Consider the following 13,202-nt stretch of genomic DNA (forward strand, 5'->3'; position numbering starts at 1 on the left):
TATGTGTGTGTTTATTTCTGGGTGTGTCTCAGTGTTTACCCCAGAAACAGATAGGAACTTCACCAAAGCTGCACCGCAGATTCACATGCAAACTTGTCCCTTGGGAATCTACAGGCGGCAACTCCAACTCGTGCCGGCTCCCACCTGGGTTTGAGGAGTAGTACCCTGTGAGGAGGGGGCAGAAACGATTTTCAGTCCGAGGGACCCCTGGAGCCCTACAGAATTGTGAGCGTCAGCCTCCCCTCCCCCACTCCCTCCCATCAGCGGTCACGAGACCTCTAAGGCGTTCCCCACCCAGAAGGAGGACCTAGGAGTTCCAGCTCCCTGGCCGCTTTCAGGGCCCTCCACTGGAGGGAGCGCAGAGCCCAGAGAGATTTCTTTTTCCAGAGGCCACAGGGGAGCCCAGTCCCTTGCGAGCCCAAACCCCCGGCCCCTGCGAAAGTTTGAGTATGGGAGCGGCAGTTTGGGGCGGCACGTCTCTGGCTTGATATTGGGCGACTTTCTGGAGGAAACTTGATTGCTTTTGAGGGGGGACAGAGTAAGTGGGGATCAGCATCCCCTCCAGCCTGCCCCAGGGCCCCCAAGCCCCAGTCCTGGCTCCCCACCACGCCATGCTCCCCTACCCGGTATCGGAGGCACACACGCTCACCCCACTTTCTTCCTCTTCCTCCTCCAGCCCACTTTCCCTTGACTGTGTCGTCAGAGCTCCAGGGAGGGACCTGGGTAGTCGGAGAAGCCGGAAACAGCAGGCTGGGGCAGCCACTGCTTACACTGAAGAGGAAGGACGGGAGAGGATTTTGTGTGTGTGTGTGTGTGTGTGTGTGTTTGTGTGTGTGTATTTTTTTTCTTTTTGGTGCTGGAGGTGGAGGGGGGGTGCTAGCAGGGCCAGCCCTGAACCCGCTGGACAGAACTACAGACCCATGGGGCCTGGCAGTGCCCGCTGAGAGAGGGAGAAGACAGCAGAGGGGTTGGCAAGGTGAGGGGATGCCTCCAAGGAGGGGAGGGTGGGGGGCCTCTGACTATGAATATGTGGGGCGGTGGGTTGCGGGGAGTGCCTCTCAGGATCCTCCCTCGGCAGAGTGGATGGTCCCCAAGAAATTGTTTCAGCTGGGGTTGGTGGTTGGTGGTACTGAGTTTTGGCAGTTTCGAAGTGTCAGAAGAATCTGGGGTGAGTACAGGCCCAGCACTTCCCCTCCCCCCCTCCCCACCGTGGGTCACTTTTTCCATACACCCCGTCCCCCGCACCTCCAGGAACATGTAAAGGCAGGGAAAGGAGGGCAAGGAGGTGCTCCTCTGCCCTCTGGGTTGGGGGGAGGTGGACGCCCCTCCCTAGAAGGCTGATACCAGAGGGCAGTAGGTCCTAGACAAACCCGTATCCGGGCCCCCCAAAAAGGTTCCTGTTCAAGGGTGCGGCTAAGGGGTGAGCGAGCCCCAGACGCAGACCTCATGGTGTCCCAAAGGAGAGGGAATTTCCCCCCTCAAAACTGCTCCACTTTTGGCGCGGCCAAGTCACGCAGTTAACCCTACTCTTGCTGAACTGGCTCCGCCTCCCGGCCCCCCGCCCCGCCCCCGCCGCCGCAGACACACACTGGGCAACTCAGAGAAGCTCGTTTGACTCTTGATCCTGTGGTCCCACGGTCGAAGGGTTCGGGAATGTAACGGTTGAGGTGAGGTTTAGGTCACGAAGAGGGCTGATGAAGATCCTGGACGTTGGGTTTCCCTTCCCGGTTGGGAAAGGAACACTGGCCCCGCCCCCTCAGGCCGCGGCTCCTCCCTCCCTGCCTGTGTTGGGGGCCTACAGCAGTAGGTGCCCCTGGCCTGGCCGGCCGATTGACCCAGCCTGGTTACTGGGTGTGGCTGGGGGAAAGTCTGGCCCCCTGCTGCCTGAGGATGGAGTGGGGAAGATCTGAAGCCAGGACCAGGCCAGGAAGCTGGTCACTCAACAGGGGCATGTAGAAGAAAGGGGGGCTGCCTATGGCTTAGGGATCGCCTCAGTCCCCAATAGGGTAGGGAGAGAGGTCAAAGGTCTGAGCACCGTGAGACACAGGAGAGGAAGAGGGAAGAGAGAGATGGAGTCCTCCCCTGAGTTTGAAACACAAACCAAAAGGGGCCCCACCCCAAGGTGGGTGTAGAGAAAGGTCTATTAGAGGACCCTGAGCAGGAATGGGGGAGGATTCTGCCTTTGGGAGAAAAGAGCTCAAGGGGATAGGGACTGGGGGGAGCGGCAGGAGCTTCCAGAAAAGGGGCCCCTCTGTTCTCCGTCCCTCTGGGAGTCCTGGGAGAGAGGAGGGGCTAAAAGTGCAGCAGGAAAACTTGGGGTTACCAGGTTGGGGGCGACCCAGGGAGTTTCCATCCCCATCCTTTCTGTCATCTCTGGGAAGAGGGATAGTTTGAGAAACTGGAAACTGAGAGACCCCTGGGAAACCACTGGTTTACCCACCCCACCCTGTGGCCCACCCAGAAATGGGGAGGCAGCCTTCTCCCCTACCCTCCCATCTCCTTTCCTCTTGCCTCTTTTTCTTCTCTTCGTTGTAGCCCTAGCCTCCTTGCCCCTCTTCTAGGCTTTTCATTGAAGGCTTATTAACCCCACTTTTTTCTCTAATCTCTCACCACCTTCCTGAGCTCTCTCTGCTTTTCCTTTCGCTCAATCTCCTCTTTTTCAATTCTCCTCCCATGCCCCCCCCCCTTAGGATTATGGGATTTGGATCTGGAAGGCATCCTAACAGCACAACGTGGTGGTTAATCCCCTCTCGGGTTCAAATCGCTTGCTGAGTGGCCTCGGCAAGTTGGAGAACCTCCTTGAACTCGGTTTCTCTACCCGTGAAAGGGGATAATTCTATATTTTAAAAATTGTTGCAAGATTTTAATGAGGTAATGAGCTCAGTATAATGCCTCATACATAGTAACTGCTTAATAAATGGTAGCTATCATTACTCTGCCATGCTCTTCATCATCTAGCCAGGTAGTTTTCAGATTCTCTCACGGAACCCTGGAATTTTGAGGGTTTTCTCCAGGGACACCTTTGGGGTCAGGAGGTGGGGAGAAGGAAGTAAGAAGCAGTAGAATTCCAGGCCTACCACACTTGCTTTCAACAGAGAAACTCCAATTTTATATAATTGGGATTCCACAGATTAAAACTAAAATTGTCCACTGCTTTAAAAAGTTTGGAAAGTTCTGCACTTTACGCAAGCCTCATATTTTATAGATGAGAAGATTGAGGTCCACAGAGGGGAGGTTTCTTGCCTACAGAACCAGAGCCAGGCCTAGAGCTACAACCCACATCCTCTGTCTTCTCTCAGAGAGCTTTCCCTACTGCCCCATTGCCCCTGTCTCCCACCCCGCCCTCTGACTGCAGCTCAGCTCTTCCCACCCCATCACCCCTGTGTCTACCGTTGAAGGAATTACCTTGTCTGAGGCATTGGCCAGGAATGTCCCTGGTTTGAGGTGGTCTGGCTGTGAGTGGTGCTGGGGACGGTCTCTGGGAGGGCTGTCTACGGGAGGTCCCTGGCTGCCCCCAAACAAAAGCCAGCTTTCTTGGGCGCCTCTCAGAGTGCCCAAGTAGCCTTGTTCCTTTTCTCCAGGCACCCTCCAAACCCCAGATCATGTCTCTGTGGGGTCTGGTCTCCAAAATGCCCCCAGAAAAACTGCAGCGGCTCTATGTTGACTTCCCTCAACACCTTCGGCATCTCCTGGGTGACTGGCTGGAGAACCAGCCCTGGTGAGTCCTGGCTGCCCCACGTTGGTCCCCCAGGTCCTCCCCAACCCACCTTCCCTTTCATTAGATCTTCTTCATCCCATTTCAAGACTTGGGACTCGTTATTCCATGTGCGGTGGTGCAGATTTAGCTGGGAGTCTGTGCCTCACCAGACTATGCGTGTTGATACGTGGAGTCCCCCACCCCCTTAGGAAGCTGAGCCAAAGAGGAGGGAGGTCAGAGCTGGGGTAAGGGCACCACCCACAACAGCTGGAAAACTGGGGAACAAGGGACGGGGCTGAGGGCTACAGAGGGCTTGGATGGAGGATAAGAGGAGGAAGGAACCGCTGAGCTGATTGCTGTGGGGTAAAGGGACAGTAGAGCAGAGGAAGCCCTGACCCGAGGCTGCCTCATCCTTGATCTTCCTGCAGGGAATTCCTTGTCGGCTCAGACGCCTTCTGCTGCAACATGGCCAGCGCCCTACTTTCTGCCACTGTCCAGCGTCTTCAGGCCTCAGCTGGAGAACAGGGGGAGGGGAGCACCATCCTGCAACACATCAGCACCCTGGAGGTGGGGCAGGAGGGGAGGGGACAAGGCTGGGTGGGGCCTGGAATGGAGCTGGGGTGAGCATTGGATGCTGGAAGCAAATTGGTTGGATGCTGGAAGCAAATTGGTGTTCCTGTGGCTAGCTGTTAGCTGGCATGCAAATTAGATTTTAAAAGCATGCAAATGCATGAAAACTTCTGGAGCCTACAGTTGTGCTGCCTTTCAGTGCATGCGTGAATGGGGGTGCTGGGGATTGGAAGGGGAGAAAGACATGGGTAAGAGCCAGGCTAACCCTGTCTACCACCTTTCATTTCTATAGAGCATATATCAGAGGGACCCCCTGAAGCTGGTGGCCACTTTCAGACACATACTTCAAGGGGAAAAAAAAGCCATTATGGAACAGGTACTGTGGTACCCCACCTCCCACCCCAACTCAACTCCCTGGGACCTTAGCCTGAGCCATGAGAAACTAGAAGGAATTTGAACTTCAGGGAAAGTTCAGTGTTCTAGGCCCAGGATGACCAAAGGAGTCAAAGTGAGCCCCAAGTTAAGCTCAGAGAAGCTTGCAATGAGGGACTGAGGGTAGTGGGGCCTAGGAAGGAGAGAGCAAGTGATAAGGAGCTGATTCTGCCAGGAGAGAGGTCTTATCTTCAGGAAATTCCAAAAGGTCAGGAAGGACTGTCAAAGGAGAGAAGGGAGTCAGACAAGAGAAGTGGTCTGTTTTCTGCAGAGCATGGCGGTTGCACCCCTTTAGGGAGTGGAGGCCGAAGGGAAAGGGCTGGGCAGAATGTCTCACCTCCTGGCATCTCTCCTTCCTGTGCAGTTCCGCCACCTGCCAATGCCCTTCCACTGGAAGCAAGAGGAACTCAAGTTTAACACAGTCCTGCGGAGGCTGCAGCACCGAGTGGGGGAAACCTGCCTTCTCCGCAAAGCCCTGCAGCCTGGGGCTGAGGGAGGCCAAGGTGGGAGCCTGGGCCTAGAGCTCTAAGAGGGTCCTGAGGAGTGTGTGGGAGTGATCTCCTCTTGGATCTCAACCTTGACTGAACCTCAAATCTATCTGCACCCCTGATTTCTGCCCCTACCCTCAGTGTCTTTGCACAGCCTGATAGAAACTCCTGCCAATGGGACCGGGCCAAGTGAGGTGAGTAATGGACTGGGACATGGAGATTGAGCTCCAAGGGCAGACTCTGAGGGTCTCAAATCTGTGGAGGGATGGAGATCAGACCTCAGAGAGGTGAGAAAGAGAGCCCTACCCTCCAGAGCTGGGTGAGGAGGAAGCGTGTGGCCCTGGCTCAGGCCCTTTCTTCCCACAGGCCCTCGCCACGTTCCTGCAGGAGACTGTCGGGGAGCTGGAGGCTGCCCAGGCCCTGGTGCTGAAGAGGATCCAGATTTGGAAACGGCAGCAGCAGCTGGCAGGGAATGGCGCACCCTTTGAGGAGAGCCTGGCCCCACTACAGGAGAGGTTGGGGCAGGGCTGACAGGGAAGGGTGGGGGGCTGGGGGTGGACACCTGCTGTCCCTGCTGGAGCACCCACAGGTGTGAGAGAGAAAACCAGGCCAAAGGGTCTTGGGGTGAGTGAAGACTCAGAGAAGCCCATTCCAGCAGAGCCATGCACACTGTTGTTCAGGTTGTGTCCTGTACACATGCACCCGGCGGGCGGGGCACAAGCAGGAGTTCTTCCAACCCACAATTCTCTCTTCAAGCCCCGTGCCCAGAGGAATGGGAAGTCTATTTGGTCTATTGGGCGGGGCACCTTTGAAAATGCACAAAAGCATCGTATGTGCTGGCAGCTGACCTGGGTACCAGAGCCCTGGGGAAGAGGCAGCTGGGTTTCCACAGAGCTTCCAGGCACTGAGAAGGAACCTTCCTCCCCAGAGCCAAGGCATGTCCCACAACTCGGTTAGCCCAGGTGCCTTGCAGCCACGCCCACTGCTCATCCCACCCCTCCACACACACTCTCCTGCTATCTTCCTGGGTTTAGGGGTGGGGGGTCTGGGCGGGGAGCAGGCAGCCTAAACCCTGTGCCCCCTAACCACTGTCCTGGCCCCAGGTGTGAGAGCCTGGTGGACATTTACTCCCAGCTGCAGCAGGAGGTGGGGGCGGCTGGTGGGGAGCTTGAGCCCAAGACCCGGGCAGCGCTGATTAGCCGGCTGGATGAAGTCCTGCGAACCCTCATCACCAGGTATGAGACCCCAGCCTGGCCTAGAGCAGACCCCAAGGAAGGAAGAGGGTCAGAGCTGTGGGGAGGGCACCAGGAGGGACCCAGCTGCTAACTTCCCTTGTGTCCTCCTCACTCCTCCCAGCTCTTTCCTGGTGGAAAAGCAGCCCCCCCAGGTTCTGAAGACTCAGACCAAGTTCCAGGCCGGGGTTCGATTCCTGCTGGGCCTGCGGTTCCTGGCGGCCCCAGCCAAGCCTCTGATGGTCAGGGCCGACATGGTAACCGAGAAGCAGGCGAGGGAGCTGAGCATGCCCCAGGGGCCCGGGGCTGGAGTGTAAGCTGGGGCTGGAGAGGGGCTGGAGGGTGGTGGAGGCCAGAGGAGCCTGGGGGACTGGCACCACGAAGAACAGGGTGATGACAGGGAGGGCGGGCCATGGGATGTGGGGACCCTGTATGATAGTCAAGGCAGAGGAAGGGGAGGGACCCATCAGTGCTGGAATGGGGTGGGAGCATCATGATTTGGCTAAGATGGGGACTTCTCCCTTAAGAACTCAAGTGGGGAGATGGAGATTAGGGGCCAGTAGTCCAGGCCATTAGCCAGTGGACTCAAGCCCCTGCCACTCCTGGCCCAGTTGGGATGAGCCACTCTCTGACTTGCCTGGCAGAGAAAGCACTGGGGAAATCATTAACAACACCGTGCCCCTGGAGAACAGCATTCCTGGGAATTGCTGCACTGCCCTGTTCAAGAACCTGGTGAGGCCTGCGGGGAGCAGTGGGCGGGGGTCCTCAGGCCAGGACATTCTCCTTGGAGAGGGTGTTGGGAACCCAGGAGAAGCAGTCGCTGCCCTCACCCTCCTCTCCCTCGCCCCACCCGCAGCTTCTGAAGAAAATCAAGCGGTGCGAACGGAAGGGCACAGAGTCTGTCACCGAGGAGAAGTGTGCCGTGCTCTTTTCCACCAGCTTCACGCTCAGCCCCAACAAACTCCCTATCCAGCTCCAGGTGAACCGAGGCCCCAGGCCTGCCCGAGGCGGGGCCCCAGGTGCCCCTCCCGGCCACACACTGGGGCCCTGCATCCTCACTCTTCATGACTGCCCCATACCCTGTGTGTTTGAGATTTGTGCATGCTGGGGCCCCGGGTGAGCGGGGAGGAGCCAGAACCCGAGTGCACACCCCGGGGAATGACAGCGTAGGAGCAACTGGCACTTACGCACGTTTCATAGACCAGGGCACTGTTTTAAGTCACACACGTGCACACACACACGTGGTTTTCACAATAACATTCTGAGGTATGTATTATTACTAGCCTGATTTTATAGATGAGGACATTGAGACACAGAGACATTGAGTAATTAGCCCAGGTCACACAGCTACTGAATGTTGGAGCTGGCATTGGAAACCTGGGGACTCTATAGCACTGACCTGTAACCACTTCTCTGCAGTAAGGCCCTAACTGAGCTTCAGAAAGCACTCGATAACATACCATGAGTTTTTAACCATGTTGTATGAGTCCAGTAGCTCCCCTGCACCTTCAGAGCCAGCCCTCTGTGGAAGCCCCTTGCCCCAGTAAGAAGAACCCCCTTTCCTCACCCGCTTCAGGCCCTGTCTCTGCCCCTGGTGGTCATCGTCCACGGCAACCAAGACAACAATGCCAAAGCCACCATTCTGTGGGACAACGCCTTCTCTGAGATGGTGATGAAAGACCTGGAGTTGGCGGGGGCAGGGGGGGCTCTTACCTGGGAGGTGGGGTGCAGGCTGGCAAGCATGTTCAAAAGAGAGTGACCTAACTCCTTCTCATAGACCTGTTTTTGTACTCCTGACCTCTTTTCGTGCCAATTTTTTTCATACTTCATTTTTTATTTTATTAATTTATTTACTCATTTATTTTTTGGCTGCCTTGGGTCTTCGCTGCTGCGCGCAGGCTTTTCTCTAGTTGTGGCGAGCGGGGGCTACTCTCGTTGCAGTGCGTGGACTTCTCATTGCGGTGCCTTCTCTTTGTTGCAGAATATGGGCTGTAGGCGCGTGGGCTTCAGTAGTTGTGGCTTGGAGGCTCTAGAGCGCAGGCTCAGTAGTTGTGGTGCACGGGCTTAGCTGCTCCGCAGCATGTGGGATCTTCCCGGAGCAGGGCTCGAACCCGTGTCCCCTGCATTGGCAGGCGGATTCTTAACCACTACACAACCAGGGAAGCCCCCTTTTCATGCCAATCTTAACAGCTATCCTGCAGTAGCACCTTAGACTCCTTTGGAAAAGCACCATCTTTGTTGAGCAAGTTCAGGGGGACAAGGCTGGGGAGCGGCAGGCTTGGGGAAGTGGGAAAGATGAAGGCCCTCGTGAGGAGGGATGGGGATGTCAGCCTGAGGCTCCCTTTCCTTCTCTCCTCCCCCCAGGACCGCGTGCCCTTTGTGGTGGCTGAGCGGGTGCCCTGGGAGAAGATGTGTGAAACTCTTAACCTCAAGTTCATGGCTGAGGTGGGGACCAACCGGGGGTTACTCCCAGAGCACTTCCTCTTCCTGGCCCAGAAGATCTTCACCGACAACAGCCTCAGCATGGAGGCCTTCCAGCACCGTTCTGTGTCCTGGTCACAGTTCAACAAGGTCATTCCCCTGCGCTTCGGACTTCCCACCCCCAAGCTCTTCATCCCTGGGGCACTCAGGGCTTCCCCAACGTCTGCCCAGGGATCAACCGCTGGGATCTTCACAATGCCCCACCACGTTCATCAGGAAGGCCTCTGTCATGGCCCAGGCAGGAAAACCCCTCAGGTCTCTGGCATCCCCCCGTTTTGGTCTGGGGGCCCTCCGTCCTCCCTCTTTGCCAGTGATCTGCATGACTCACCCAGATTGTGTGTAAACACAGCTTTGGTTCAAAATGACTTTGACCCATTGGGAAAATAGGTCTTATTGCAAAAACAGGGACGAAATCCCACAGGGACATATGCAATAATACCAGCTACCATGTGTTGACAGCTTACTGTATCCAGGCACTGTGCTTCAGCAGTTTAGATATGTTATCATCCCAACATCCCTTTGAGGTAGGTACTATTACCCCCATTTTACAGAGGATGAACCCGCCCAGAGGGGTTAAGTGGTTTGTCCAAGGCCTCCCAGCAAGTGAGTGGCATGTCTGGGATGGAACACCGTATTTCTGCCTCTTGTCCTTAGCGACTACATTTTACTGCCTCCAAAATAAGGTAGCTCAGGACTGGATCTGTTACAAGAAACAGGGGAAAAAGGAGGTCTGGGTGTCTCGGTTGAGGACCAGCTGGGTAAATGCAGTCACGCACTGATCTCTTTTTTAAAAAAGGAAGAAAGAAAAGCCCACACGACCAGAGGATGTGTTAGCAAAGGGAGCAGGACACTCACACCCTGCAAGCTGCCTTCTCTGGACACCACTTCCTCCAGGCCTCATTCAGGAGGGTGTGGAGCACAGTGGTTAAGAGGGGGCCCAGCCCAGACTTCCTGGGCTGAATCCCAGCTCTGCTTCTCACCAGCTGTGTGAGAAGCAAGTTATTTGACCTTTCTAGGCTTCCATTTCTTCATCTGTAAGATGCGATACTCACAGGACCTACCTCCCTAGGCTTGTAAGATCAGATACATTAATTTATGAAAAGAGCACGGAACAGTGCCCGGCACGTGGTGAGCCTGAGTGTCGGCCATGTCATGGATGGGGTCTCAGGTCCAATGTGGTTCCCTCAGTCCTGTGACTCTGTCGTGTAGGTACTCACAGCCCAATGCCTGCCCTAACTAGGCTCCTGTGCCCCCACCAACTTCCCTCTCCCCACAGGAGATCCTGCTGGGTCGTGGCTTCACCTTTTGGCAGTGGTTTGATGGCGTCCTGGACCTCACCAAACGCTGTCTCCGGAGCTACTGGTCAGATCGGTGAGTCCCCGCCCCAGGTGGCCTGAGCAGCTGTACCTCCAGCTCCCACTCCACACCCTGCGACCCCATCCACATCCTCTCCCTCATCCTGGCCAGGTTGATCATTGGCTTCATCAGCAAACAATACGTCACTAGCCTTCTTCTCAACGAGCCTGATGGAACATTCCTCCTTCGGTTCAGTGACTCAGAGATTGGGGGCATCACCATTGCCCATGTCATCCGGGGCCAGGATGGTGAGGTCACCCCAGCCAGTCCTCTGCCTCTGTGCCTGTGCCCTCTGGGGTTTCTTCTGGGGAGGAAACATCCTGGCCTTCCTTGAGGCCAACCCTGGTCTTCAAGAAGTTCTTCCTTCGGTCCAACTTCTCTTCCTCCTTCTGTGGTCTAAACGTCTACCTTCTCACTGTGAGCTCTGTGGGAATGGAGACTGGTGGGTCTCCCTCCCTCAGGACCCTCACCCTAGCTCCTCTCCTCCTCACCTTGGTAGATTGAGAATGAGTCCAATAGTGGGAGGAGGCTGGGGTAGGGGAATAAAGTCTGGACAGAGGGGACTCAAGGTCTCATTCCTATTGTAGGCTCCCCACAGATAGAGAACATCCAGCCATTCTCTGCCAAAGACCTGTCCATTCGTTCACTTGGTGACCGAATCCGGGACCTCGCTCAGCTCAAAAACCTCTACCCCAAGAAACCCAAGGACGAGGCTTTCCGGAGCCACTACAAGCGTGAGCTGGGGCTGGCAGTTCTGACTCCGTCCTGTTGTCCACCTTCTCCCTGCTCCCAGCTGCCCCCTCCCTGCCTGCTGTGTGTCATCCCCGACTTCTCTCTCCATTTTCATCTCCCTGCTTCTGCTACCTGCCCATCAGCCATGCTCACCTTTTCCACCTCCCTTCCTCCCTAAATCAGAAGCACTCCATGGCTCTCCTTTCCTCCCCACAACAGCTGAGCAGATGGGTAAGGACGGCAGGGGTTATGTCCCAGCTACAATCAAGATGACTGTGGAAAGGTGAATGTGCTGGTATGGATGGAGGGTGGGGCCCAGTACTTACCTGGGGGAAGGGGTGGTGGCATCAGCCCCTGGTCAGTCACACATGCCTCCTCCCCTCCTCCAGGGACCAGCCACTTACCACCCCTGAGCCCCAAACGCCTACCATGATGCCCTCTTATGATCTTGGAATGGTCCCTGACTGCTCCATGAACATGCAGCTCGGCCCAGATATGGCGTAAGAAGCTTGAGAGACGGAACTGGGAGTGGTCTGCGCCAGCAGGCTGTTTCAGCATGGGCAACTGGGGGAGCTGGCACTGGGGGCTGAAGTAGGGTATTCCCTTTCCTTGAAAGGGATTCCCCATCTTGAGGCAGGGATTTGGGGTGTCCAGGAGAAGGGCTGGCATCAGGGGTCTGCTTTCTTTCCCCAGGCCCCAGGGGTACCCACCACGCTCTCACTCCATCCCCTCATATCCAGCCCTTCCCCGGGAAGAATCGGTCAACGTGCTGCCAGCCTTCCAGGAGTAAGTGGGGCCCCCTCTGGGGAACGGGGTGGGATACCCACCTGCAACGGGCCTGGGCACTTGCATTTGTTAGGGAAGGCTCTTCTGTGAGAACGGGGTGGCAAAAAGCCAACACCTGGGTCTCTTCTGTCCATTCCACTGAGGTGTTAGTGGTTAAGATCCATGTTCGAATTCCAGCTCCACCACTTGCTGACTTTCGGCAAGTTACTTAACTCTGATGTGTCATCTGTAAAATAGGGAATAATGATAATAACAATACCTACCTCACAGGGTTATTGTGAAGGTTAATTGAGTTAATAGTATGTGTAAAGCTAAACACAGTACCTGGCTCACAGGAAGAGCTATGTAAGTATTAGTATTATCTCTCCCGCCCCTGAAATCTACTGTCATTTATCTGCTGTCTTGATTTTTATTTGTTTATCTTTTTGGGCCTGAAGTGGCATAGACACTTGTTCTCCAGGTAGCCCTCAGGTGCTTACTAACTCTCAGTCGAGGCATGACATCTCCCCTCCCAGGAGTTGAGGTAGGGGTGGGGACAGGGGTGCTTAGAGCCAGCAAAGGTCAAAGTCCAAAGAAACATCAGAAATTAGCTAATCTAGCCCTCCTCTCTCTCCTGCCCCCAGTCGCCAATGCATACGCATTTATACAGATGAGAAGTCCAAGCTCACAGGTGGAAATGGCTTGCCCAGTGCTTGCCGTCAGGATGAGGAGCTGGAAATACTGTTTCCTCACTCAGTGGTCTTGACTTTGCAACACCCTGCCCTCGTCCAGCTTTTCTTTCTGACTGTGTCCTCCTTCCTGATTCCAGACCTCACCTGCAGATGCCGCCCAGCCTGAGTCAGATGAGCCTGCCCTTTGACCAACCTCACCCGCAGTGAGTGACGCCCACCCCCATCCTGAGCTCATGCGCCTCATTCATCCCCAGCCTCAAACCCCCGACCCCCGCCACCACCTCACTTACTTCTCTGGGCCCGGCAGGGGCCTGCTGCCGTGCCAGCCTCAGGAGCATGCCGGGTCCAGCTCCAAGCCCTTGCTCTGCTCAGATGTGACCATGGCGGAAGACAGCTGCCTGACGCAGCCGGTGGGAGGGTTCCCTCAAGGCACCTGGTGAGTGTCAGCCGGGGGGTGGAGGCTGAGGAGTGGGTGCCATGCCTATCTCACTGCTTCCCTCCTTCCTCCCTGCAGGGTCCGTGAAGACATGCTCCCGCCCTTGTTGCCTCCCACTGAACAGGACCTCACCAAGCTTCTCCTGGAGGGGCAAGGAGAGTCAGAGGGAGGGTCCTTGGGAGCCCAACCCCTCCTGCAGCCCTCCTGCTATGGGCAGTCTGGGATCTCAATGTCCCACCTGGACATAAGGGCTAACCCCACTTGGTGATCCCAGCTGGAGGGGGAGCCCAGAGACAGCTCTCCTGCCCCCATGGACCTGCT

At 56.1% G+C, this 13,202-nt stretch overlaps 1 protein-coding gene across 2 annotated transcripts; it reads left to right on the top strand.

The window, feature by feature from the left end:
- Positions 1–804: 804 nt before the first annotated feature.
- STAT6 (signal transducer and activator of transcription 6) lies at positions 805–13,149 on the top strand (the record flags this gene model as incomplete). 2 transcript variants are annotated; one of them, XM_079936636.1, is made up of 22 exons in its annotated part: positions 805–976; positions 3,582–3,718; positions 4,126–4,264; positions 4,560–4,643; positions 5,064–5,202; positions 5,329–5,381; positions 5,554–5,702; positions 6,291–6,422; positions 6,544–6,732; positions 7,064–7,151; positions 7,276–7,398; positions 7,996–8,088; positions 8,784–8,990; positions 10,177–10,271; positions 10,368–10,504; positions 10,844–10,990; positions 11,208–11,271; positions 11,378–11,488; positions 11,682–11,774; positions 12,583–12,648; positions 12,753–12,881; positions 12,960–13,149. In XM_079936636.1, exons 2-22 carry the CDS (start codon positions 3,603–3,605, stop codon positions 13,147–13,149), a joined length of 2,544 nt encoding a protein of 847 aa, XP_079792762.1. In that variant the 5' UTR covers positions 805–976; positions 3,582–3,602. The 2 variants fall into 2 exon arrangements, with proteins under 2 accessions (XP_079792762.1, XP_079792763.1); XM_079936637.1 differs by lacking the exon at positions 805–976 and adding an exon at positions 1,569–1,667.
- Between the last annotated feature and the right edge of the window lie 53 nt (positions 13,150–13,202).

Source organism: Stenella coeruleoalba, assembly GCF_951394435.1.
Source record: "Stenella coeruleoalba genome assembly, chromosome: 11".
Taxonomy (NCBI): Eukaryota; Metazoa; Chordata; class Mammalia; order Artiodactyla; family Delphinidae; genus Stenella; species Stenella coeruleoalba.